The 23,703-nt window shown below is 41.8% G+C and overlaps 1 protein-coding gene across 2 annotated transcripts in view; it reads left to right on the forward strand.

Annotated features, from left to right (window-relative positions):
• RUNX2 (RUNX family transcription factor 2) overlaps positions 1 to 23,703 on the forward strand; it is a 109,790-nt gene that overhangs the window by 9,668 nt on the left and 76,419 nt on the right. For both annotated transcript variants that reach the window (XM_077812404.1, XM_077812405.1), the window contains exon 3: positions 5,719 to 5,823. In XM_077812404.1, coding sequence (XP_077668530.1) covers positions 5,719 to 5,823 — 105 coding nt within the window. The remainder of the gene's footprint in view (positions 1 to 5,718; positions 5,824 to 23,703) is intronic.

Consider the following 23,703-nt stretch of genomic DNA (forward strand, 5'->3'; position numbering starts at 1 on the left):
GGAGCAGCCGTCAGCAGCAGCGCAGAAGTAGGGATGGCCTGATATGGTATTGCCACCCTTACTTCTGCACTGCTGTCTGCCCTCACTCAGCAGCCATTGCTCTCTGGCCACCCAGCTCTGAAGGCAGCACACAAGTAAGGGTGCCAATTCCACAGGCCCTCTAAAATAGCCTTGTGACTCCCCTGCAACTCCCTTTTGGGTCAGGACCACCAATCTGAGAAATGCTAATCTCCACCATGAAATCTGTATCGTATAGGGAAAAAGCACACAAAAGAGCAGATTTCACAGGGGGAGACCAGATTTCCCGGTCCGTGACGCGTTTTTTATGGCCATGAATTTGGTAGGGCCCTAGCTATAGGCCAGGGATCAGCAACTTTTGGCATGCGGCCTGTCAAGGAAATCCGCTGGTGGGCCAGGCCGGTTTGTTTACCTGCAGCGTCCGCAGGTTCGGCCGATTGCAGCCCCCACTGGCTACGGTTCGCCGTTCCAGGCCAATGGGGGCTGTGGGAAGTGGCGGCCAGCACATCCCTTGGCCCATGCCGCTTCCCGCAGCCCCCATTGGCCTGGAACGGCGAACCGCAGCCAGTGGGGGCTGCGATTGGCCGAACCAGCGGATGCTGCAGGTAAACAAACCGGCCCTGCCCGCCTGCAGATTTCCTTGACAGGCCGCATGCCAAAAGTTGCTGATCCCTGCTATAGGCCATACACTTTATGGGCCTAATCCCATAGGGCTTTCCATTGACTTCAGCATGCTTTGGATCAGGCTCCACATGTGCTGTAACATGCAATCTTATGTTCTGTGTCTGTAGCTTGCTTAACTTTATAAACCTTGGTTGTAGGCTTTTGGTTTGAATGAAATTTAACCGCTAATACACATTGCTTACATCAGAATGGCAGAGAATATAACTTTCTAGTTTCCTAAAGATTTAGAGCTCTGAAATTATCTCTTTGCTGCTTAAGAGCTTCCTCTAATCTGAAATCTATACTCCAGTCATAAGAAGCTTTTATAACCAAGGCAAGATTGAAAAGAATTTCCTTTTAAAATTCTTGCAGCTGCTTTAAAATTTGAGTTAACGACTGAAAGGATGCCTTGAAGGAAACTGACTTGTCAGTTTTTACTGAAGGAATCCTTAGAGGGGTTTGCTATATCAGGCCACTGATTCAGCCTAAATATTTTTGTTTATTTCATGTAATACTTAGTTTTTAAAAAGTCATCCAGTGGGAAAAAAAAAGTTTACACACTCTGTTGCAAAGTTAACAAAAATGCTAATTTTATGATAATACACTATGTAGAGGAGTTGCAATCCAGCTTTGACAGAGCGATCGTTTATCAGAGAAAGTCAAACCTCTGACAACTGCCTCTGTAGTTCAAATCAGATGGCACATTGTTACTATTATAAGTGTTTCCAGTGAGCAGATTTTGTTTTAGGTATGTGGCCAATAATGCGTACTTTTTAGCTTTTAAGTTTTTTAAAATTATGTATAATAAAGGACCACTCTACGGCAAAGGTAATACGATATAAAAATGGAGTTCACTGCCTTTAGGATGAGGTGTTCTTCTCTTCCATTTATCTTACTTCCTTTAAAAAAAAAAAAAAAAAAGTTGCTGTCTGCTTTTGTCTTTCCATTGATGGATTAAATCGGAAGGTTCTCTGGCTCCACTACCAGTGCAGCCTTACAGTAAAAGTACAGTAGTTATATCCCATAACAAGTGATGAAAAAGGACTGACATATGATGTACTACCTGTGCACTCTGAATCTCATTTGAAACCTATGAAATATACTTTTTTTATTAAAACATAGGAAATGAAGTAGAGTATCTAAAGGATCAGGGACTATAGACATATACACACATATTTTAATTTTTATTTTATATATATATAGAACACTTTTCAAATTTGGCCAAAGTAGTTTCATTTATCTTTTGTGTTCTTCAGACTTTGGTTAAGAAGTTTTCTCTGATCAATCTGGGTAACATCTATGGAAAAGTGATAGTGTACTTTACAAACTCTCAACATATTTATTTAAGAAACTTCAAAGAAAAACAAAGGGTGTGCACTGTTTTACTATATTGGCTTTCTGAGTTTTGGCTAGTTTCCCAAATAGCAATTTTTATATTTAAAAAAAAAAGAAAGAAAAAAGACAGACTTAACTGCTTGCAGACTTTTCACGCATGGAAGATGAAGAAAGCTTCTTTTGATGAAGTGTAATTATGTCCAAACAGAGCTGACCCCCTCCCCCTATATTTCTTATGATCTTAACGGAAGAAAGTAGGGATTTTCCTTTGAAGCAGCCGGGACTTGGTGGAAGATCTGAAATGCCACATTCTGCTGCCAGAGGCGGGATGGAGAAATTGGTCCAGACTTGTCTTCCAGACTTAGACAGAACTGAGAGAGAGAGTTATCATTAATGATAGATTTTTATAACACCACTTAAAATAGCAGGAAAGCAAACAGTAGTAGCAAACAGACGTGAGAAAGCTACAAAGAGAGCAGAGAAGAATACTGGTGGGTGCATGAAGTTGGATAGGAAAAATAAAATAGTAAAGAAGTAATTTTTCAGAGGCAAGAAACTAATCCACACCTGGATAGGAAAAATAAAATAGTAAAGAAGTAATTTTTCAGAGGCAAGAAACTAATCCACACCTGTGTCTGACTTTACATTTACATCTGTCAAAATAGCTCCCTCTTTGATCTTTGTATCTCTAAATTTAAACATCAAGTCTGAATCATCAACCTACCTCTTTACCTTCTCTCCATTTCCCTTCTTTCCCATGATCCAATGGGGATACTCTGATTGCACATTTTAATATTATCCAACAAAAGAGATTACCTGCCACTTCACCGTTTTGTTTATTTTCTATCCCATGGCAACACAGACACTTTTTTTGGATGGGGAAATACAAGTACCCTAACACTGGGCCCTAAATGTGTATGCGGAAGTCCCATTAGTGGGAGTTGCTTATGTGAGGTTGTAGGGCACTAACTTATCCTTAGGGGCCTGCTCCAAAGTCCATTGGAGTCAATGGAATGTTCCCATCTTCAATAGGTTTTGGATCAGGCCCTTAATTTTTTTGTGTCTTGATATTTTGAATTAAGCACATTAACATCTGGATGAAAAAAATATGCAACACATCCACAGGTCGCCAGGTCTGCTTCCAAGCTAATTTCTCTTGTTAGCTTTAGGCTCCAACATATGTCAGTCTTGCCCATTAGTATGTCAGTTGCACTCACATGTGTTAATGACAAAGAATGCACAGTTTGGGGACACATTCAAGCAAGAGTGCCAAATAATTTCTTACCCTGTGAGGCTCATTAAAGAGTACTATAATTATTCATTAGCTACCAGAAGTAAATAGTTTAAATTTTTAAGGGCACAGAGAAAGCTATTAAAAAAAAGGTATATAGGAATATTTTGCAGCTGATGAAAGATATCCAGAAAATCAATTAAATCTAACTGTGGAAAGCGTAAGTGTCCACACAAATACATAATCCTCTGAAATGTACTTTGGCCCCAATTTTGAAAAGGTGCCGATGCCTTCAATCCCCTTAGACTTCCCTGGAAGTAGAGGGTGCTCAGCACCTTGAGGATTGGGCCCTTGTACAACAAAAAGCCGTGAATTGGTTACTTGGAGGGCTGAGACTTCCTGAATGCTGATACGTTATTGCATCTGTTTAGCTAAGAATATCAAGTAGGGAAAAGAAAACTCTCCCCCTTTCAAATTAGACGTGCTCAACTGCCTGTAGTTAGGCTTTGGCAGGATGATAATTTAGACATGCGCACAGGCCTTGGCAGAAGGCAAAATATAGCCCTTTATATGAAGTGTGTATTTTTTGGCCATTGTATTATGCAGAGATATTTTGGGGTTAGAAAACCTTGCAGTACTTGTCTGGTTGTAGAATGAATTTTTGAACTGTCACAAGCAGTGTGCTTTATCGTGTTGTTTTTTTTTAATCTAGACAGGCTTTTATGACCATTTGACATATTAATAAAACCATAATATGGTAGGACCAAATGCTGTCTGTAGATGCACTTGGAAACTCCCATAGATGTTAGCAGTAGCCACCCCTGTACAAATGGGTGAAATATCACTGGTGAATTTTTGTGTAAGCAATAGGTTAAATTCCTGCTATTACTCTATAGTTACTCTTCTCTGCAATGTCAGTTTTGAGAGACCTGCAGAAGGGTCTCTCTCTACCTTTTTCTAGAGTAGCAAGGATGAGGGCAGCTAACTTCTTCCACATGCTCCTGTTGCTGCTTGCTACCAGAATGTGACCTTTTTGGTTTTTCACCCCCGCTGCCAGAGCCTGGAATTCACAGACTTCACTCTCAGTTGTATCTGTTGGAGAAATGGGCGCAACTGGAACACAGTTCCACCTGGAAAGTTATTTTACTCGACATGACAGTTCTATTCTCTTGAAACATTCTCTGTCGCTTGCTCTTAGAAAAATATGGCCAAGACCGTCTGAAGTTGTACGCTTGGTAGTAAATGATGTGTGTCGCAGGCAGGTTTTGAAAGTGTCTGACTTGGCTTGAAAAGAAAGACCAATTACTAGATTTGACAGCCAAAGACCTGTTCTGTATTACGCTTTATATATAGCCTGTTCTCTATTAGGCTTTGAATTGATTGCATTAAGTTTTGCGCACTTACATATTGTTTAAGATTTGTGTTTTGATTGAATGCCTTCAGAGTTCAACAAGAGGGAAAAAAAGTCACTGGCCAGAAAAAAAAAAACCCAACAAAAGGGTTTTAAGATTCTGGTAAAGTAGCAGCTTAAATGAGCAATAAGGCCCGAGATTGCTGACTGTTTTATTGAGTCACTGTTGTACGCCCACCTTTTCCTGTCTTGAAAGAGTTTGCAGTTTTGACTATCTGACGTGACTAACCGTTGCATATCTGACTGATTACAACTGTCAGTGAGTCTGCAGAACAGAGGCCAGTGTCTTGGGAGAATGTATGCTGAGATCCAGTCTTTTGGTTTATTTATTTAGTTCTTCATTGTGCCAAAGGCTGCAGATCATCGTGTACAACGTCTATATGAAATGTAACACTGAAAAGTTAAAATGCAGATTTGTGATAGAAAATATTTTATATATACAAAAACAATTTCTCACTGTCAGTGGATAGATATTTAAAGATTTAATAGATGGAGTATATGTAAGAAAAAACATCTGCTCCAGTAACGAAGATAGCATCATATCATGATAGGCAGATTAAGGACGGAGACACTAAATGTTAAATGGCACCCATGAGGAATGTATATTTTTTCCCTCGTATTATTGTAGTGAAGTCAAACAAATAAAATGATAAAACAATGTGAAGTAAATAACATTAGGAACAAATTCTGCTCCCTGTCACCCCACAGTAAAACTTAAATAACTCTATTTAAGTTAACTGAGTTGCTTTGGGTTTACAGTGATACAAATGAGAGCAGAATTTGGCTTATCCTCAGTAGTGAATTACTCTTGTTCTATCCTTGTGTCACAATCTAATATTAAATAAGAAATCTTAAACTGTCAACACTTGGATGGTATTACTGCTATTAGAGTATAACTGAAGGGGAAGAAAACTCCTATGATTAGTTTGTGTTTTTAATTTTCATGATTGTGGAAGTGACTGGGAAGAATTGTAAATGCCTTTTATTCTTTACTGCCCATGAATATAACTGTTTTCATGTTATAGTCATTCTTCATTTGTTATTTTTGTTCTCTCTGTAGGGAAGAGTTTTACCTTAACAATAACTGTCCTTACGAACCCCCCGCAAGTCGCTACATACCACAGAGCTATAAAAGTTACAGTGGATGGACCAAGAGAGCCAAGGAGTAAGTACTATGTTCCCTCTTTATGCTCTAATATCTGCTGATGTGAGTCTGTAAAAGTAAAATGTTAATGTTGTTTAATAGAGTCTTATAGATGGAATATATTTCTTTGTGAAACATAGATCCCCATTCAGCAAAATACTTAAGCACATGCTTAGCTCTGAAGTATGTGAGTAGTTCCATTGAACTCAGTGGTACTACTCATACATTTGAAATTAAGCATGTGCTTAAATTCTTCTGAATTAGGGCAATATTGAGCCTGATTTCATGTACACTGAGGCCCCTTTACACCACTCTGGCATTATATGGGAACATTAGAAACAGTGGGCCTGATTCTTATTTACACTAACGGTCCTTTATACTGCCAGTATGGTGTAAAGGGGCCTTGGTGTAAATGAGAATCAGGCCTACTGTTTCCATGTATCATTTGATTTTGGGACAGTGGGCCCAATCCAGCAAGGTGCTGTGTGCCCTCAAATTCCATTGCCTTCAAACTGAGGAGACTCAGAAGTTAGCAGACTCTCTCAGTGCCATGCAGGATCAGTCTCAGTGGATGCGGGGAAATGCAAAGTGGTGCCTCCTCCTTTGCTCAGGATTTCATTTGCCATCATACACTTAATGCCTCTGGCCCAATGACCGCTGGTTAATCACGTCACACCTGAAATTGGATTTTCCTAGCACAACGTCCATTTTCAACCGGGTACTTACCACAGATCCTGGGAGCTAAGGAGCGAAATAAGTAACCATAAAAGCCCTAGCATGTTAACACCGCTGTCTTTGTGTATTTCCCAAGCACAGAGAATGTGTTTAATTAAAAAAACATACTTTCACTCACCCCTGTACCTTTTATAATATGCACACGCCTTAATTATCAAAAATCTATTTGAAATAATTGCTGGCTTTCTTGTTATGACAGTTGTGTTTGGTTATGTTCCAGTAATTGTTATAGATAACTCCTACTAATAGATACAGTCAGACCTGGTTAATTCATCTTGGTTTATCTGTCTGGCTGGCAGGTTTAACTGGTAATCAATCTTGCATCATGCAGGTACCACTGAGGAGCCAGTCCTAGATTTTTTTCTTAATCTAGCTAGAAACAGTATTTCCAAATTGATTGGGATTAACCAGGTCTAGCTGTATTTAAATTATATGTAGAGATTAAGGATTATTTGATGAATAACCACATTAAAAATATTTCCTAATGGAAGCATCTCAATTCATTGTTTTGTCTTTGATCAGCAAATTCAGACTAGACCTTTGAGGAGATTATAGGGAGTTTTTACTTAAAATACCACAAAGGTACAGGTAGGTAGAGTTGTACACAAGTGGAAGTGGCTCCCAGGCCGATACAGATGATTTTGCAGGTCCTTCCCCTAAGATTGGGAGAAGCGGTTTAAAATGTCTTCTGCCTTACATAAGACCTGCCCCGTCTGCATAATTTTCCCCCGATCAGCACGTGAGAACAGTCAAGCAACTCTGCTCTTATGCATTTCATTCCATAGATGCCCCCAGTGCTGCCTGCTCTTGTTGGAGGTTTTCTGCTTTCAGGTTTCATTGCAGAGAGTGTTTTGTCTGTCTACTCTCTTTTGGTAAATTTTCTATTCTTGCCAAAGATGCTGTGTTCACCTGTGACTACTGGCCCTGTCTAACCTGCTTGGAGACTTCGGGCTAAATGTGTCCCTGGTGTAATGCTAAAGGAGTTAGTTACATCAGGAATGAATTTGGCTAATCCATTTAGGGGCTGCTTCCATGTGTTGATGCATCCATGAAACTGGATATCTCCAAGCAGAGGAGACAGTGTGAGTTTGGGGGTGGAGGGAGAAGAGTGTATAGAGAGTAGCATCTGAATAGGCAGGGATGGCACAGACTGTGGAAGGAACAATCTAATTAGACTGGGACTGCACCATCACAATAAGCAATTAAAAAAACCTCAGGCTATATCTTAGAAATCCTATTAAGACCAACTTGAATTTTTTACTCTCGTCTCTTTGGGACAGATCTTCAGATGTGATGTGCATCTACTACTCTTAAGTGTGGATGCTCAATAACTCTGAAAATCAGTTCCTGTAGTTTTGATGGAGTCCACTTGTATGTCGTTTCCAGTCAGTCAGATGTGGCCAAGAAGGACCAATTTAAGTTTGGAATGTTGTTTGGCTGGTTTGTGATGCTCATCTTCAGAGTTGGTTGGTTTGTGCAAACTCTGTTGTTTTGGACTGATGTATAAGATATGGGATCATAAGAGCTAGAGACTCACTAGTTGTTTTGAATGGGAGTCATTGATATGAATTTTAGGGAGAGAGCGGCTCTGGAAAATGGACTCTTCTGTAGAAGCTTCACTGAAGTGTTTTTCTTCTGAGAGTCCCTGCTCTAATTTCTGCTCTTTAGTAATTGCATTAATCAATGTAATAAATTAGCACATTTGGCACCTGCCTTGCATGAGGAAAGCTATGGTGGTTGGGGGCAATAATGACTTCTGTTCAACAAGTGGCTCTGATAGCAGATGTATTTTTCTTAATGAGTTATGTATCAGCAAACAGTGCCCCTCTTTGCCAGGACCTGCATTTCACTCAAATGTCTGAAGCATGTTATCCTATTTTTCCTCTCTCTGGCGGCTAATCCAGGGCTGTCACATCACAAACAACTTCTTTTCTTAATATACACATCTGGCATTGGCAGTTGGACCAACTTCATAAGAGCACATGATCATCATTCATTACAAGATTAAAAAGTACCCCATGGCATCATTGATGTTTTTTAACTTTGATCTTTTGCAGTTGTGATTCATCTCAGTTATAAAACTTCCCTTTAAAGGAACACAACTGATGACTTATTAGAACCTTCATCCTAAGTAGCGTAAACATAAATTTATGCACATCTTCACAGAATGTCATTTACTTGGGTTGCCCAGCTTATCATCTTAAAACATGACTTCATGCTTTAGATCCTGAATTTGTAAGGCGTGTTGATAGGCAAGGCACTTTGACCTTCTGTTGGCAAGCTGATTCGAGAGAACAAACACTGTATGTTTTCCAGTAGGAGCAGCAGCAATACCCTGACAGATATTGCAATCATTTAGAGCCTGACCTGAAGGGGTGCTGAACACTCATAGCACCTGGTGACTTCAGTTGGAGCTTTGGAGGCTCAGCAGTTTGGAAAGTCAAGCTCTTAATATTAGCTCTGTCTAGCTGCATTAAACATCTACTTGTAGAAGCTTGCTGCTTTCACCTCGCTCTGCTTTGTTATTATTTTAAAATATTTTAAGACAATGGTGTCAGGTTGCCTTGTTAGATTGAGTCTAGAAAGTGAACTGGTAAAAGCTGCCCATTTTTACATGGGGGAAAGGTGAACCTCTTCCTGTGTCTCTTTGTAGGAAAGAGCTGGTTTTTGACTAGTTAACTCAGAGTTAGCCAGAATGCAGTTCAGGGAATTCTACACTGCTGCTCAATCTTTGTGTTGGATTAGGACGGAGCATGGCATGCAGGGTAATAGAATCTGGAGAGTGGGTGGGGCAGGGATCTTGGGGCAAATTTGTGCCTTCTCAAATACCTGACATATTCTGTTATGTAACCGCCCCTGTCTTTAATGTACCAGCCTTATAAAATGTAGTCTCCAAATGGCTAGACTACATTTTGTGATCCACTCAAATGGAAGGGAAATTTTGAGCTTTCAGCCAGGGATGGTGTTAGACTTGCTGGGGCCCAGGGAAAAAACTAAGGAGCAGGCCCCTACCCCGTCTCTCTTACCTGCTCACACATTGGATTTCTGCAACCTTTCTGAAGCTGAAGCCCGAACCCTGCTATGAGAGGCTGAAGCCAAAGTTTGAGCCCTGTCACGTGGGGCCCCCTGTGGCGTGGAGCCGGGCAATTACCCTGCTTGCTACCCCCTAACGTCAGCCCTGCTTTCAGTATATATTAATTGGTAGGAGAAAAACTCTGCTTTCATTACACTTACTTGCAGAATATTTATCTGCAGCTGAAGCCTGTGAGGTACACACGTGATGAAAGGTATGAGCAAACATTGTCTTTTTGTCTGTATGCTCTACAAAAGACAAGCACAAGCTAGCAAGAGGAGCTGGTCAGTCTGGGTATTAACTGTTTGGCCGACTGGCTTATAAAATGCAGAGCAGTGATTGAGATTTTTGAGATTCTTAGACTTAGAACCGTAACAGCTTTTAGGAAGTTCTCTCTCTTTTCTTCCAAGGAGTGGGGGTGGAGGGGTAAGTCTGGGGTTGGTGGAATGTGCTTTAGAGTAGAACAGCTTTAAATCTCTTTCGTTTTTTTTTATTTTTGACTGACTGTCAGGAGCTGGGCTGGTGGCCAAGCAGGAAATGACACATCGAGAGGCATTTGTGTTGTGCAACATTTTGTGGAACTGATGCAAGGCTACATTGCCTGTTTACGCATTCCTTCACTAACAGACTGCATGGCAGTAATTTTATTCAGTGATACATGGCATGCTACGGCAAGGAGCTGGATCCTTCACATCTCTTTATGCAGAATTATCACAGCAGTTAAAACATGCAGTGTGTCCCCTATTTAGAATATTCCCTAGCTTGCTTTCAAAGACTGCTACAACAACCCCTTCTTAACCCAATATATACTGATTTGAATATGTTTTTCCACTGTGGTTAGTTTGTGTAGTGCCAGGAGATGTGTAGTTTTCAGAACAAGAGCACATTTTACATACGCACAGATTCCACTTTATACTTGTATTTTATATTAAACATTGTTTAAAAAAATGTTTTAAGCAATATGTATTCTGGAAGATGAACACAGGTTAAATATGAATTTGGTAATATGTTGGCATAGTCAGGAAATTTTCATTTTAAATGAACACTGAGGTCGTTGAGATATTATAAAAAGGGTGCTGGATTCTCATCCTGGTGGAGGTTAGAAAAAATGGGGCCTGATTCCTATCTCTTTCACTCTGTTGAAATCAGTTAGGTTACTCTGGATTTCTACCACTGTAAATGAGAACAAAATAAGGACCAGCAGGGGCATAGTTTGAAAGTTGCTGTTTCTGCCATTGATAGGTCTTTACGTCTGTGTTATGAGCAGTTCCATTCGATAAGATGTGAGCTGGAATGTGATCATATGGGCTTAGCAATGTTGAGTGCTGCTGTGCTATGCTGTTCAAATGCGTACACCATGACTATCTGCCATATAACATAAACCACTTAGGGCCTGATCCTGAAAGTGCAAAGCACCCACACCATTCATTAATTGCTCTGGGATTTGCAGGTGCTCAGAACTTCTCCAGGTCAGGCCCAGGGTTTCTTAAGCCAGGGGTTCGCAACCTTTTTCTTTCTGAGCTGCTCCCCCACTCCCACACACATACTATAAAAACTCCATGGCCCACCTGTTCCACAGCAACTGTTTTCTACGCCAGGGCTGGTGTTAAGGAGTAGCAAGCAAGGCAACTGCCCAGGGTCCCATACCACAGAGCACCCCATAAAGCTAAGTTGCTCAGGCTTCTGCTTCAGCCCCAGGTGGTGGGCTCAGGGCCCTGGGTTTCAGCCCTGCACAGCAGGGCTTAAGCTTTCTGCCTTGGGCCCTACCAAGTCTAACACTAGTTCTGCTTGGCAGACCCCCTGAAACCTAATGGCAGCCCCTCAGGGGGCCCCGGACTCCTGGTTGAGGGCCACTGTCTTAAGCAACATGACCTCAATCTTCTACCCTCTGAAGGGGATGGCAAAACTCCCACTGACTTCAGTGGACTGCAAGGCCAGGCCTTGTTTCTCTAAGATACATTAATGATGTAAATTGGAGGACATGTTTCACTCAGCGCACACTGCATCTGGTTTACCTTCTGCAATCATGCACTTTCCATGAAACCTAATATAACTGATGGACTGAAGAACATTTCTCCATTCCCCAATTAATATGTATTTTTCCCATTTGGTTTCAGAGGCTTTGGGAAGACTCTTAGTTTAGTTTAAATACCTTGTAGTAAAGTACATATTGAGGTATGGCGTTATAATAGACATTGAAGGGTTTGCTTTGTTTCTGATATGGGAGTATTTGTGCCAACTTAGAGACTAACAAATTTATTTGAGCATAAGCTTTCGTGGCCTAAAGCCCACCTCGTTCTTTCTGCTGATACAGACTAACATGCTACCACCCTGAAACCTGATATGGGTGTGTAACTCATAACACGCAAGGCTGCTTGCAGCCATCACAAAACATTCACCACAACTCCTTTAAGTCGCCATTTGAGTTCATTGTGTGTATTTTCACTAATACACAATGCATGGGCTTTTTTTTTAGTGTCATGTTTCTAGTGCTGGCGAAAGGTTCTGGACTGACAGGCCTGAAGACTTAAGCTCCCTATTTGTCCATAGAACAGGTATAGCAGAAGCAGCAGCTGCACAAGCTTGACCAGTGTTGCCCACGTGCTTGCCTCTTACCCCTGAAGACACTTTTACGGATGAAAAATGATGATGTCCCCACTATTGTCATAGATTTAGATGAATCACAAATACCACTTCTTGCAGGTCTGTCATCCAAGTCGAGATCAAAACCTGAGATGGCCTAGCTGCAGGCCACAATGTTCTCCACCTCACTAAAACATTGAAGCAATACACAAGCAGCCGAAAGTATGGAAAGATGATAATACACTGTGATTGTTATAGACAATATGGCTTGAAGAGCAAATGGAGAGGGGGAGGTTCAGTACTGTCCCAATGTCCTCACTTTCGTTTCCCACAATAATATAAAATTGATGCCATTTCTGTTTTCCATGCCAGCTTAGCTGCTTATGTGCATGTGAGACCCCAAATACGTATTGTGAGTGGGATTTTCCCTTATGTTAGCAGTGTGGATATTCGTCCAAGGAAGGAAGAACAAAATCTAGCAATAAAAAGGACTCACATGCCTTTTGCTTTAAAAATAAAAAAAGCTGGTTGTGCCTACAGCAGCTGCAAGATCAGAAAAGAGTATCATTCTTCATTGTATTGATGCCAGCTGCATATTGTCGGCTTGCTTTAGGGTCTACCGCTAGCACCGAGCTTTTGGAAATGCTTGCAAGGTTTGTGTTGCTGTCCTGCATCAGCATATTTTACCTGTTTCTTCCTTAGTCAAACTTTCATACTACCCACTCACCTTGCCTCTGGCATGTAACTTGTTTCACAGCACCACATACACCCTTCTCACTGCATATCACCAACTCAGATGGTTTTGCTGCCTCCAGGTCCCTCGTCACGCAGTGCCAGATTCTGCCAACTTCACTCTCATTGCGTCACCTTACTTTTCGCATCGCCCCTTTCATTTCATTGGGGCTCTTCAGTATGAATAAGGCTGTCAGAATCACAACCACAGTAAACCGGTACTAATTAGTTTGCTACTTATTTTTTTAATCTTGGGGCCCTATCCAACTCCTTGTATCCCCAGTGTAGTGGAAATGATCCTGAATACCACCACTAGTGAGAGTTCAGAGGCTAGTAACATTGTCTTTCTGAGCTAGACGGGACAATAACCATCTAAATAAAATAGTATTGTAGGATTTAAGAAAGGACTGGATAAATCTCATAGTGACATTTGTAACTTAAGGTGCAAAAATACAGGGATAACCCAGACCCATGCGGCCGGAGATCACTTAACTAACCCTAGGGTCAGGAAGAAATTATTTCTCTATGAACAACATTGTATAGCCAGTGGAGGTTTCCTGGGAAGCACCATGCATAGGATAGGCCATTGCCAAAGGTAGTGTGAAATGTACAATATCAAACTCGATGGGCAAACTATCTGCTCCAATATGGTATAATCTATGGCCTACATTTTCAAAGGCAGGCTGATTTTTCTGAAAGTGCAGACTCTCTAAAATCAAGCCCCTTTAGTAAATCTTAAATTGGTCAAAAAGAAAAAAACATACTCAAAATAGTCTCTTTTGAAAATTCAGTCCTATATTTTTAAGTGACACAAAAGTAACTAAAAAACAGAGTGCTAGAGATAAAATACACACCCCCCCCCCCCACGAGGATGTACAATTAATGAGGTGCGCAGAGGGAAAGGGAAGTGCTTCTCATGGCAAAGACTATCTACTTTTGTGTTTTTGCAGCACCTAGCAATAATGAGGACCAGATCTTGATTGGGGCTTGGAGGCAATAGCGTCTTACAAATAAATAAGAAGTTTAGAGAACTGAAAAAGTATATTTTACGCATTTGAAATCCAAAAGTTTATCATTGCTTCAGTGTTGAAATTCCTAGGATATTGAGCAAACCCTCCCTTATCAATTACAATAATTTTCATTCCTTGGTGTAAAAGTTGACTATATGGATAATGTACTTTCTGTTTTCACCCTCATTGCTTTAGACAGACTCTCATATGTCTGCTCTGTGGATTATGTTCAGGAGACTGCTTGCTTTTGGACTTGTGTGTGTGTGTTATCAAACACTCGTTCATAAAACCAGCACCATAATGAAACTGGCACCTTTGCAAGTGGATGTGTTGGGCACACAGGAGGCTGAAAGACAGACCCATGAACGTAAGTTACGCTGTGTTTCAGCTCCTGAGCTTGGCGGTCAAAACAAGAGTCATTTTAAAAGACAAGGATAACATTTTCAAAAGCATCACAATGAAAATGAGACTTAGGCTCCCAAGTCACTTATTGAAAATGTTACCCTTAATGGCTATGCACTGAGGTTTTTCGTCGCACCAGGTTAAGAATATAATTTCTTCCAAATAGCTCACACTCATTAAATCGTGTGTTCTACCATTCCATGAGTACTTGGTTGAAACAGTTAGTCTCTCCTTTTGGAAGGTTGTGACATCTAAGAGACAGATATTACTGAGTAAGTGGACAGATTTCTTAGCTTTAATGTACACTTTAAATGTATATTACACACAAAAAGCTCTGTTAAAAGAACATTATTCAGGTTGCAAAGTCAAGCACTCAAAAATGAGGAAATGCCAGAATTAAGGTTGCCTGTGCAGCTTCAGTATTGCCCACTTTTGTATATGCAGTACGATACAGTCTTTAATTACATGATCACATACTATTTTTCCCATAGGACCCCTCCCTCATTAAGTACACAGGATGAATGATGCTCACTTAATGAGCAGCTATTCAATATTTTGTTTTATCTTCATAGAACAAAGTGTGGCCCCGTGCCTTATTTACTGCATGCTGTTTAAACCCAACTCTGGAGACAGAATTATTTCTTTCCCTCTGGGCTTTCTCTGGCACACATCACTATAACATCTGAGTGCTTCACAAATATTAATAAATTAATTTTCAAAAAATCCTTCTGAGATAAGGGGATATTATTATCCTCATTTTACAGATGTGGAAATGACACACTGAGACTACGGTCAAAAATATCCATAATTTTGGGTGCACAATTTGAGATGTCTAGGACCTGATTTTTGAGAGTACTTAACATTATATAGCATTTTATATGTTCAAAGCACAGCTGCCATTGACTTCAGCTGCAGCTGTGATTGCTCAGCACTTCTGCAAATCAGAGTCCACGGTCTCAAGTTACGAACGCAGAAAATGAGGAACACTTAGTGGCCACCTGTGAAAAGTTTGGTTTAAGCAGCTTGACTAACATCCCACAGAAACTTTGTGCCAGAGGTAGAAGTGGAATCCAATTATTCAGGGCAATGTTCAACTGCCTTAACAATGAAACCTCATCCTGCAATCCCCTGCCACATTCACTGTACACCTTCCAGCTTCTGCAGCAAATGAAGCAGAGGTCTTACAGACAACAGTCTCCTTTACTGTACAACCCTGATTCGACACAATCTCCAAAGCAGATCCATCCTGTGCATTGAATGAGGCAAAGGTCCATTAGAAAAATAGTATGTTGATCATGTCACTAAAGTTTGTATCATAATGCATAGCACATACAGGGCAAATTTAAGTTGGAAAGGCAATGTTAATTATGGTATTTCCTAACTTCTGAGTTCTTGACTTTGCCACTTTAATATTATTTAACACAGTTTGTGTGCAATTGCCTCGGTTTTTTAAAAAGGCAAACTGAAAAAAACAGAAATTCCATCATGTGGCGTCATGTTTACATCCATATAGGCCAGGGATCAGCAACCTTTGGCACGCGGCCCGTCAGGGAAATCCACTGGTGGGCCGGGACAGTTTGTTTACCTGCAGTGTCTGCAGGTTCGGCTGATCCCAGCTCCCACTGGCCACAGTTCGCCGACTCCAGCCAATGGGGGCTGCAGGAAGTGGCGTGGACTGAGGGATGTGCTGGCCGCCACTTCCCACAGCCCCCATTAGCCTGGAACGGCGAACCACGGCCAGTGGGAGCTGCCATCGGCCGAACCTGCAGACGCTGCAGGTAAACAAACCGTCCCAGCCCGCCAGCGGATTTCCCTGATGGGCTGCGTGCCAAAGGTTGCCGATCCCTGCTATAGGCCATCAGCAGGGTTGGTGCCTTTAGCTCCATCACATCAGACCAAGTGATCTGGGCCCAGCAAGAGAGTGAGCAGGTGGTGGTTGTAGAGGAGTGTCATTGAGAGCACAGGAGAGACAGTTATCTTGCTCTCAGGTCTGGTGTCTGGAGCTCGAACTAGCCCAGCCCGCAGCAGCCCAGAGAGGGAATTGCAGGGAGAGTCCTGCTCAGCCCAGACTACAGCATGCTCAGGGAGGATGGAATCTTCAAAGATTGTAGCTGCTAAAATCTGAGTCTCCATTGAGCATGTGCAAACGGCAATTTTTCAGAAGCTTGTAACTTGGCTAAATTTGTGTGGATTTACATGGGGACAGCAAAAGCAACATATCTGATACTAAGGTCACCACCTGCCAAATTTCAAATCCCTGCTCCAGAGCATGGGGATGCTAGAGCTGTTCAACAAAATCACCAGGATTTTTAACATGGGCAAAACAACATTTTTCCCCTAGCCTTATTCTCAGAAATGGCTGAATCATTTTGGCTGAAATTAAAGTAAACTAATAAATAATGCAGCCTGAGGCAGACACCCAGCATGGAAAATTTGAGCCCAAATGGTTGAGTTTTGGCAAAGTTATAAGCAACTGAAAACAAGGTTTTCTAATGCAAACTGTCTGGCAACCCTAATGATAGGCAGTGGTACCACTGCTGCTGGTAATATATTTTACTTACCTTGTTATCGATTTGCACTTAAAATACTCCATTGACCTCGGTGGGCATTCTGCATAGGAAATGGTTTCAGGAGCAGGCTTGCTCCCTGGGTAGTCTGTAGGATTTCCGCCACTGACTTCATTGGGGACAGGATCAGGCTTCTGCTTTGTAACAGAATGGTATGCTGAGAAACCCTTCTCCCCATGCACCCGCGCAGGAGGGTAGCTGTACAGAAGGGTGGGCAGAGGACATGGCTGCAACCTTAGTAAGAGATGAAACAACGGCCACTGCACGCTGCAGGGCCTCTGCAGACATTACAATTTAGACAGGTATAATGTCTCCAGGCACCACCATTTAGCAGGGCTCCACCACCCTCCCTACCTCCCTCCGCCTCTTCAGAGTAATTTGGTGTGCGTGTGCTTCACTTGCATTGGTACGATCCACACAGACATTGCAGGCCATAATATATGCAGGGCGCGAGCCAAGAAAGATTTGTGCAACAGACCATAACAGTTCCAAAGCTCCCATTATGCAGAGCGTGGGGTCAGTCATTCACACTCCTAGCAGACCTGGATACATGGCTCACCACTGCGGCTCTGAAAGGGCCAGTGTGCACAGTTGTGTCAGTTTTTTTGCACTTCTGAACAGGGTTTTTTTTAAAAAAAGCTTAGGTTTAGAAACAACAAACACAGACACCGAAGAAAAAATCTGTGCCGAGTAACATTCAGCATTGGGTATGAACTGACAGATGTGGGGCAGCTCAGTCTCAGATGACACTGAGCCAGCATCCTGGATCCAAAGAGCCCCCTCCCCCCCCAACTTTGGGGTTGGTAAACTCTGGATTCAAGTTGGGTGTCTTAGGGGCCCACAATTCTCTCCTTGCTTCAGTGGGGCAGTAAATCACTCTGGCCTAAGCCAAGCAGCAAATTACTACCCCTTCTACAGCTCAGCACTGATGGCTGGTGGTCAAGCTCCATCTGTTCCCTGCCTATCTGCTTGGGGGTGGAGGGGTGTAAACTTGCACACAGCAGCCGTTACCTAACCATGCATGCCGAGACCCCTGGTCCAGGTAGCGCGCTTGCGTGCGTGCGTGTGATGGGTCCCCTTACGTTAGTTAGAGGGGGAGATGAGGAATCCTCCACAGGAGCTGGCTTAAACCAGTTCATGGTGCAGCGCTGCAGAGTGCAAGCTTATAATTCACAAAAGTACTGGTCATTTTATAAATCAGGTCTTTTCTACATTTAACAAACCATTTGAAAGGGAGAACCCAGTTAGAGCTGGTCAAAAGGCACCTATGGAGACGGTTTTATTCGCCTCACTTCTACAGTTTTAAAAGAAGTCCTTCCCCATTCCTCTTCTTTCCCCTTATTGCGTTACTATTCTTGGGAGCCAGGGAGTTTGAGAGGTTAAAAAAGTGTTGTCATGAGAGTGATTATAATAGGGATTAATGTAGCTGGGAGCCAAGGTTCAGTAACCTCTCTGTGCCTCTGAGCTCGTGTTATGTCAGACACAGTAGCTTTACCAAGAGAGTTTAGAGTATGTATTTTTATTGTCTTTCATTGCCAAAAAAGGCTGACCTAGAGAAGCCTCACTGTATAAGCAGTGGAAGGCAATGTATTCTGAAATAATTTCTGTTTTCTCTAATTTGTCACTCACTGGTACTATTTTTTTTACGTTTACATTTTAAAATTAGTTCATTGTGTCCTGAACCATTATCCCAAAATCCAAATTGAAAAACTTGCAAACTATAGGGTTTATTTTTTAAAAAAAAAAAGTAAAACACTTGCAAAATTTAAGCTCACTGTGCAGCATAATTTAAAATGATTAGAGGGCTTCATATTTTTATAAGTACTTGAATTTGGGGAGTGATTAGATTTTTGAGCACATATGCAGTATGGAATAATTTTACAGTTACTGTTTTTCTCTTTAAATGGGATACTGTCAAGTGAAATTTGGTCCAAAAGTTAGGTTTTGATAAAAGAAGCTTTGACATAAAAACCCATCAGGTCAAAATAAGATGTTTTTTCCCATATAAATTTAATTAAAAGAAAAGCCAGACCCTTCAAGTGTAGCCCAGTAAATGTTTGAGCTCTCCCATATGGACTGAAGAAGAGTTTTATATTGGAACTCAGCACAGGTTTTTGGAGTGTGTTTCTGAGACTGCTCCTGTTTTGGAGCTCTACTCATGCCTTGTTTGAATGACATTTTTCCTGTAGCAGAAAAAGCAGAGTTAGCGCCGTTGGAACATTATAGCAGAGTTGTCTGGTTAAGTGTTTCTTCTTAAAGGGAACAAAACACTTCAAGTTATGTTGTTGTTGTTTAGTTGGTTTTTTTTTTTTTTTAACTAATTCACATTTCAGGAATTTAAGTTGAAGGGAGTCCTGCCCCAAAGTCCATGGCACTAGTCTGGGACTTGAATGTGGGTCTCTTAAGTCTATACTCTGCCACAGGTTTCCTGTATGACCTTGGACAAGTCACTTACAGTGAGGTTTTCAAAAGCACCTAAGCAGGTTAGATGCCTAAGTGCAGAGTCATCCCTTGGGCGAATCGGGATGACCGCCTGGGCCCCACGCTTTAGGGGGCCCTGCAGGCCTGTGCGATTGGCTGTCACAGTTCGTCCTGGAAGAGACAAATCCATCACTTCCACCCTGCTCTCCCCCCGGCCCCTCCTCCGGGCCCCTTGCTTTGGGGGGCCCCACAGGCCAGTGCGATTGGCCAGCACTGTCAGTCTTGGAAGAGACGTATCCGTCACTTCCACCCTGGGCCCCACACTCCCCTAGGGATGGCCCTGCCTTAGTGCTTCTGTAAATCCCACTGCTAGTCTCTCTGTACCTCAATTCCCCACCTGTAAAATGGGGATAATAGCGCTTCCCCAGCATTCAGGGGTGTTGTGAGGGAAACTACACTGAAGATTGTGAGGTACTCAAATACTACAGTAATTCTCTACTATAGCCTTATAAGTACTCAAGACTGACAATGGTGGAAGTTAAAATGCCTGGAGAAGTTAAAATGGGTGGAGCACTAAAACAGCCCTGGTGTTTAAAGAATATGAGAGACCAACACCCTCCTTCACTCTTCAGGAGGGAAGAAATTAGCTCCTTTTTTCTTGCCCCTCAGAAGAGAGAGGCCACAGCTGGGTCCTACTGTGAGTTTTCACAATCATGTTATTTGCTTAGGGCTCAAATCGCAAGGCGGAGGCTGGGGGGTGGCTGAGCACCCTCAACTCTCACTGAAGTCTGGCTAGGAGATACAGACAACTTGCAGGAGGTGAACATCTTGTCAGATCAGGCCTTGCTTATCAAACAGTCAACAAGGACTCTACTAACTTCAATCCGACTTTCAAAAAAACTGAAAGCTGCCAAGTCTGTTAGCGCAAACTATATTTTAAAATGTGGCTTATCTATTGTGGGCAGCAGTGGGAAAGGTTTGCTTAAAAAAATGGCAAAATAGACAAAAAGATTGGGGAAGTGGAATTAACATATACGGCTTGATTTTCTTCCCACACCAATTTTATACTAGTATAACTCCTCTGAGTTACTCCTGATTTACTAGTGTGTAAGCGTGAGCAGAATCAGGCGCATATATTTATGCATCTGAAATTGATTCTGAATTGTCTAACTTTGCGGGGGGGGGAGGAGGGAGGAGAAATGGCCTCATTGGCCACCTTTGGTTCGGAAAGCTTTTAGTTTGAGGAGAGGAAGCTGTATAATCAGCTCATTTGTAGGTCAGCACATTGTTCGAATTTGCAACAAAGCAAGACGCGTGTCTTGCCTCTGTGTGAGAGAAAAAGAGAGGGCATCCTTCAACAAACATTCACAACCCTCCATTTTAGCTGGAATAGGAAAACCAGCTTGACAAGAATAAGGCTATGTAGCCAAGTGACTTTCAGTGGATGTGGGTGGGATTTTAAACAAATCTCCTTATGCAAGCATGAAAACAAGCTATTTAGCGCTCATTAATGTCTCGGGTTAAACTGTTGAATAATTTGTCATGGTTAGGCTCTTTTGGTTTCAATGGTGTTTTTCTAGTGACTAATGAAATGACAACTACACATAGTCCTTGATATGCCACTGTTCACAATAGGGTTTAAAACTGTGTATTTGTTATTGATGTCATTAAAGTGATGGATTTGAGCTTGGTTTCTGAGGCAGACAACGGGGTGGTTAAGACTAATTTCTAGCAATGGTTTTGGAGGTTGAAACCAAAGTGTGTAGAAAAGGAAATGTTTCTCCTTTTAAGCAATTAGTTTGAACCCAGATGAATTAAATTTAAGCAAGTGGGCATCAACTGCAAGTTAATTTTGTCTGGAAATCATCACCAGTTAAAATATTTTTATGCACTCGAGTATAGTATTGTCTTTCGGTGCTTATGTAAGAAAGGAACAAAACTGCTTGTTTAACCTGAGACGACTGGCTAGAATGTATGACTGAAGTCATAACCATCTGGAACTTCATTAAGGATATGGTCCTTGGCAAGTATATCTTTTCAGAGGCAAGACAGCTTCTGTATCTGAACTGAAGGAGAGGGAAGCCAGAGCAAGTCCCTTTTACCAATCAGAATTTACAATTCATTTTGAAAAAAAACACAACACTCTAACCAAAAATTAAAAATCAATGTTTTCCAACAGATCTAGCAATGAAATGGAAAGATATGGGCCCGGTGAGGAAGCATTTATATTGCAGGTCCAATCCTATACTCTTTACACATGCAAAACTTCCACTGAAGTCAGTGCAAGCTTTATAGGTGCAAGGAATTCCGGATCAGACCTAAAGTCCATAAACTGTGTACATAATAAAAATGTGACCCTAGGAGTTCCTTTAACTGGCTTCCTTTTTGTGCTCTTGCAGAGTAGGTTCCTAGACAGACAGTTACCTAGTTTGTACACACACCTTTTGCACCTGAAAATAAAGGAAGGGCTTCAAAAAATGCTCCCCCCAACGGTTGGAAGAAACAACAAAAGCAGTGAAATTCAGAATTAAGGGGATACTCTCCACGTCAAAGTGATTTTATAGCTTTTTTGAATTCTCCATACTTTTTAGTATTAAAATAAAATTAAGAATTAATATGTGAGTGAGGCAGGGGGTTCTTTCCCATGTGATTTTGTCATTTTCCATTAGGAGAGGATTGATTTGTTTTTATGTTGCAAAGAAAGTCGAAATGTTGACAGTGTCAACAGTAATGTCCTTACCTGCTACAACCACACCTTCATTTCTTCAATGGAAAGAACTTTAAAAATCTAGCTTTTATTTATCTGCTTTTGTTTAGTTTTTGCATTTTGCTCCCATTAGACAATAGAACTCAGTCCATCACATGGTTGTTTTTTTAGTCATTTTCATGTTCTGATTCTTGTACGGGAGCAAAATTCTGTTATTTGGGCTCAAAACATTGCAGGCAAATATTTTAATCTTCAAACTCAAACAAAGTGGTTTGCATTTTAACTTACAGAAATCATTAAAACATTGGTATGTTTGTCTGGCATTCACCCCTGTGCAGGGAGCCAGCATAAGACCTATGCACTGTTTAAATTCCACATGGACTACATGCCTGCACTGGGAAGTAAGAACTTCCTTTACACAGGCTACTTGGAATTTGAGTCCAGGTACACAGGAGTGAGTGGGCAGGAGACGAGTGGAGCTACTCACTAGCTCTCAGAGCTGAGCCAGTCTCTGGCAAGGGGGAGGGGGAAAATTGTGATCAGCACTACTCCTCAGGAGGAGGAGGAGGGAATTGTGGCTCCTTGTTTCCTTTACTGGGATACTTTTGGAGTGGCATCAATGGTCTATGTCCTTGTGACAGTCTATCTCAAAGTAGTTTTCTGTGGATCTTCCATAATATTGTTGGATTCCTTTGTATACATGGGGAGTCCTCATTCTGCAGACTGACACAGTGAATTCTAGTAGTGCCATATCAGTATGTCCAGAAGGAAACCCGTCCATCATTTCCTTTGGGATTCATGCAAGGAGGGGACTTTCTAGGTGTAAAATCACCCCCTGCCTACAGGGAAAGGGATGGGAAAGAGAGGAAGGTGGACAGCCCCTTCCTTAACACTATCCCCCTGGTCTAAAGAGCCAGTGGAGAGCCAGGGTCCACAGTGGGAGATGGGCAGATGGGTTTCGGGAAAAGCAGGCTGTGAGGAAGGTGCCATGTGTTCATTGACCCTATACAAACCCAATGGGGAGTTAAGGAAATGTCAGTGCATCCTGACACTACGGTAAGTTGTGTGCACTATCCAACGCTGTGAAATTAACTTTAAAGGGGGTAGTGTCAGGTGGAGGAGCTGTCTAACAGGATCCCCTATAATTCCCATTGGAGAGGCAGAAGGTCTCAGGAGGGAGAGGGCTTCTGGCACAAGTGCCTTTGACCTCCTGCAGATCTCTGTGGAACTAGGGAGGTCTATGGGTTCTCAGCACCCCCCCTCCCCCCCCGCAGTCCATTCCAGGGGGTGTAAACCCTATCAATCGAGTTAACATTCAGGAGGGTACAATATAGCCTGGAGAGCCTTGTTGTGGCATTTTGCTTGGTTACCTTGCATACTGACCATCCTTCCAGAGCTCTTGATGAAGCGTAGTTAGTGCAAAAGGAGCAGTAACCAGGCTTCAAAGTTAAATGTCAGGGTGAGAGGGGTTTTTTTATTATTTTTTATTGGAACAGTAAGAAAGCACCAAAAACGTCAGTTCCCATTAATGACTGAGCGCCTGGGAAAGATTTTTTTTTTTAAAGAAGCTTTTAAAAATTTATAGCAGTGTAAAGAGTCTGTTAAACAAAGAAGGTTTCAGCCTGAGTGAGCTTTTTACAGCTGAAATATAAAGCTCTGAAAATAAGACTG

The sequence above is a fragment of the Eretmochelys imbricata genome, chromosome 3 (genome assembly GCF_965152235.1).
Source record: "Eretmochelys imbricata isolate rEreImb1 chromosome 3, rEreImb1.hap1, whole genome shotgun sequence".
NCBI classification, from domain to species: domain Eukaryota; kingdom Metazoa; phylum Chordata; order Testudines; family Cheloniidae; genus Eretmochelys; species Eretmochelys imbricata.